The sequence below is a fragment of the Camelina sativa genome, chromosome 3 (genome assembly GCF_000633955.1).
Source record: "Camelina sativa cultivar DH55 chromosome 3, Cs, whole genome shotgun sequence".
Lineage (NCBI taxonomy): Eukaryota > Viridiplantae > Streptophyta > Magnoliopsida > Brassicales > Brassicaceae > Camelina > Camelina sativa.
The window spans coordinates 17,973,919-17,978,609 of NC_025687.1; the positions used below are offsets into that span (position 1 = coordinate 17,973,919).

The window sequence follows — 4,691 nt, forward strand, 5'->3', positions numbered from 1 at the left end:
TAGTTTATGTATGATGTATAATGGAGAAAAAATATAGTTTATGATGTTTAAAAAAGAGGCAAAAAGTTTAGGATGTTTATTGAAGAAGTAGTATAGTTGGGGTAGTATACCATAGTCAACCCAATCATCTAGAACCTTTAAGATATCCTAATGGGTGATACAATGGGCAGCTACACAATACTGATAGACAAGGGAATATGTAATATTCTGTTTCCATATTTGTATAGATATTACTTGCACGGCATTCATATACTCTTGTATATATTGATGACATAATGTAATGAGAAGGGGCAGAGAGTCTTCCTTTGTCACATGGTATCAGAGCCCTAAAAAAAAAAAAAAAATCTTCCGCCGCTCTCATTTCTTCTCTCTTCTCTTCTCTCGCTTACCTTTGCTCCTTCTCCTAAAAACACTAGATCTCTTATTTCTTCTCTCTTCTCTTCTCTTACTTCCTTCCTCGATGGCTCAACCAGTTCACAAAGTCTTCACCGTGACTCACATTAAGTCACACATCCCTCTCGTCCTCGACATGCAGAAGATGAACTACGACGCCTAGCGTGAACTCTTCGAGACCCACTGTTACAACTTTGGCATCTACGGCCATCTCGATGGAACATCTATTCCAGCCAATGTCGATGACACTCCTTGGAAGGAACGGGACGACATCGTCAAAATGTGGATCTACAGCACCATATCCTCCTCTCTCCTTGACACTATTCTCAAGACTCGAGAGATCTGGGTATCCATTGAGAATCTCTTCCGAGACAACAAGGAGGCTCAAGCTATCCAACTTGACAACAAACTCCGCTCACTCACCATCAGCGATCTCTCGGTCCATGACTACTGCCAGAAGCTGAAGACTCTCTGCTCACTCACCCCTATCACCGAACGTGTACTCGTTATGCATATGCTCAATGGTCTCACCGAGAAATACGAAAACATCGTCAACATCATCAAACATCGTCAACCCTTCCCATCGTTTGCCACTGCTCGCTCCATGCTCGCCGAGGAGGAACGACGTCTCTCCAAACAGGTCAAAACAACCTCCGCCTCGCTTGATTCCTCCTCACACAGTGCGCTCTACACATCCTCCGGCCATAACAGCAACAACTCTCATCGTGACAACAACTCCAACAGAGGTCCCTACAACAGCGGTAAAAATAACAACGGTTGAGGACGCGGTCGCGGTCACGGACGGAGTTACAGTGGCAGAGGACGTGGTCGACAGAACTGGAATTGGGGCGCAAATTGGCGTATGCCACCTCCGTGGTCTCAACCTCCGGTTTCGAACTCACCGTGGCCACAAAGAACTTGGCCATACCAACCTATGGCTTACTTGACAGCCACTCATCCTGCTGCGGCTGGCGTTCTCGGGTCCTCTCCATACAAACCACCACCACCGGCTGTTCAACCAACACAACTCCCACCAAGCCTTGCCGCCGCTTTTGGGACAATGACGGTGCAAGATCCGGTGGATGGCAAATGGTATATGGACACTGCTGCGACGTCCCATCTCACGGCACAACCAGGTACCCTACATTCTCTTTTTAATTCGAGCTCTTCCCCATCGGTTGTAGTCGGTAATGGATCCTCTATTCCTACAAATGCTTTCGGTCATTCTGTGATCATGTATAATAGCCGACCTCTTCATCTTAAAAACGTCCTAGTGTGTCCTTCTATCATCAAAAATCTTGTCTTGGTATGCCAATTCACTAAAGATAACTCTGTCTCTGTGGAATTTGATCTGTTTGGTTTTTGTGTCAAGGACTTCCCAACTCGGATCAAGCATCTCCGATGTAACAGCGATGGACCCCTCTAATCCATCACGTCACCACCATTAGCCAATCTATCTTCTCCATCTCCACAAGCCATGATTTCCACGGTTCCCAACACCACGTTGTGGCATCATCGTCTCGGTCACGTGGGAAACACTACTCTACAATCTCTTATCCCTTCTTCTACAATAAATTGTTCTAAAACTGACATGCCTCTTTGTCATGCTTGTCAGTTGGGGAAACACTTTCGTTTACCTTTTGATTCTGTTATTTCTACTGTTTCTGAACCTTTTGAAATAATTCATTCGGATGTTTGGACCTCACCGGTTTCCAGCATCACGGGTTTCAAATATTATGTTATTTACATTGATCAGTTTACACATTTTCTTTGGGTTTTTCCTTTACGAAAAAAATCTGATGTCTTCTCAACATTTTTACAATTCATGGCTTATGTCTCTAATCAATTTGGCCGCAGCATCAAAGCATTGAAATGCGACAATGGTGGTGAATATCAAAACAACACTTTCCTCTCCCATCTTACCAACATGACATTGTTCCTCGCTTCTCTTGCCCTCACACTTCCCAGCAAAATGGCAAAGCAAAGCGTACGCTCCGAACACTTAGCAACTGTGTTCGTTCTCTTCTTTTCCAAGCGTCCATGCCACCTTCTTATTGGGTAGAAGCACTCATGACGGCTACTCACCTCTTCAATATCCTCCCCTCATCCTCCATCAACAATGACACTCCTTATACCAAGCTCTTTTGTAAGCCAACCGCATACACTCACCTTCGAGTCTTTGGTTGCTTGTGCTATCCCAATCTCATTCCCGTCACACCACACAAATTAGCTCCTTGTTCCACCGTCTGTGTTTTTCTTGGATATCCCACCAATCACAAAGGATATCGATGTCTTGATCTTCCCGTCATTTTACCTTTGATGAGTCTATTTTCCCTTTCTCCCAAACAATACAAACTCCTCCCTCCGTCGCACCAACAAATGTGCCTATCTCACCATCTCCTCTCCTTCGTCCCCTCTATACACCGCCAGTCGAAAACATAGCACCTCCGCAGCCACCCACTCCGACGGCACCAGTAGTTGCTGCTCCACCTCCACCTGCAACGTCTCACCCTTTGGTGACACGTAGTAAACGAGGTATTTCTAAACCGAGACAACCGCTCTCTCTTCATACCACCTTTCTTTCACCCCTCCCTTCTCTCTGATCAATTGGAACTAGGTCTTAGACATTTGCGCACCCAAAAGGTGTTTGATGAAATGTCTGACCAACTAGTGCCAGAGACTTGCATTCCTAGCCTAAGAGATTAGTTGTCTAGGGTGTTCGTTGACGTGAATGAACTGGTTCGTCATGCCTGCTCGACCATGTTTCTCTAGCGAGAGCTAGGTTTGGAAGTGTTCGAGTTTGAGTAGCTTCTACCAAGAGATTGGATTAGCTAAGTTATGATGTTCATTGTCTAGAGATAGTTTGTGTGTGGCATGTTAAACACTCTGTAGACTAAGAGACTCCACCGACATCAATTACTCCCATCCTTAGGACTTCTATCTTTTTGATTGATATTGCATTTCTGTTCTTGCTATCTAGTTCATGTTTAAAATCGTTTTATGCTTTTACTCATTCAGTTTCGCTTCTTGTCATGCATGTTCGTTTCTAATCTTGTAGTTCATTTTCGTTTTGCATTTTTATCATTCTAGGAATGTTAGACATAAACACACTCTTCGAATTTGCTTGACTTGTGATATCTTGATTGCATGTTGAGTGATAGTAAGGTTTCCCAACTGGATTGACACCTTAAGTATTACAACTGCATAAGGTTAATTGAACCTATTAGGACACACGAAAATCCTATTATCACTTATCATATAAATAAGCATTCTCTCAATCTCTCATTCTCTCATATTTGCATTCTTTTTCTATCTCATTTTCACATTCTCTCATTCTCTTCTACAATACCTCAAATCATTTTCCGTTTTTTTTTTTAATTTTTGATTTCTTATTTTTGTTGTATGGGTTGTAAAATACAAATGAAATATCATTGTAAATTTTTAATGCTAAATTTTAATTTTAGAGACTACATGATATATATTTTACATTGTTCTTATTTTAAAAGATTCATCTTCATTATCTAATTTGGATTATTATCTTATAAGTAATCATTCTCTTCTCCTCTCCCACCAATATCAAATGTTCTTATATCCCATATGTGTTGTAACTTGTAAGAGTTTGATTCTATATTTTAATTTAGAAAGTATTATATATATTTAACATTGTTTTCAATTTTTATTTTATTTATATAAAAATAAAATATTTATTTTATATTTCTTTCCTTTCTAATCTATTCATATTTATTTTTTAAATTTGCATAGTTAAATTTGAATTCACATATGTTGGTTTTAACAAAAAAATCAACTTTATTTGAGAATTAGATGTTTCTATTCATTTTTAAACGATCAATGTGTAACATAATATATATAAGCATTTTGTCTTGCAATCACAAGTTCCATTTCCATTGCTTAACTCCATGGTTAAACTATAATATATGTTGTCCTATTTGTAGGAACAACAACATACTTATTTAATATATTTAAAAGAGCAATGATTAGTCAAAATAAACATTTCTCCAAATTTTATAATTCAATCAGTGTGAGTGTACTTATTACTTTGAAAAACCTTTACATTGAAGTTCATAAAATCATATAAAAAAACTAAAATACGATGTCAGTTCAAATTTGGAAGGAAACACTTGGTATTCCTTTCTAAAAAAGTCAAGACACATATAAAAATTTATTAATATTTAACTCACTTTAAAGGCATAAAAGGTCATTTAACTCAAAAATAACTTCTATCCAACAATTCCATACATTCCTCCCACAAAAATAGATATATATATATATATATATAT

At 39.3% G+C, this 4,691-nt stretch overlaps 2 protein-coding genes across 2 annotated transcripts in view; both read left to right on the forward strand.

Annotated features, from left to right (window-relative positions):
- Positions 674-1,174, forward strand: LOC104779101. Its single transcript, XM_010503495.1, has one exon. It carries the CDS (start codon positions 674-676, stop codon positions 1,172-1,174), a length of 501 nt encoding a protein of 166 aa, XP_010501797.1.
- LOC104779102 (transcription repressor MYB6-like) overlaps positions 1,328-4,691 on the forward strand; it is a 5,958-nt gene continuing 2,594 nt past the window's right edge. Inside the window, exon 1 of the mRNA XM_010503496.2 lies at positions 1,328-1,529. Within this exon, the coding sequence (XP_010501798.1) occupies positions 1,328-1,529 (202 nt within the window). The remainder of the gene's footprint in view (positions 1,530-4,691) is intronic.

Bases quoted from the DNA above. Each gene is read 5' to 3' on its own strand.
- LOC104779101 (XM_010503495.1), top strand. From the start codon at position 674: ATGTGGATCTACAGCACCATATCCTCCTCTCTCCTTGACACTATTCTC.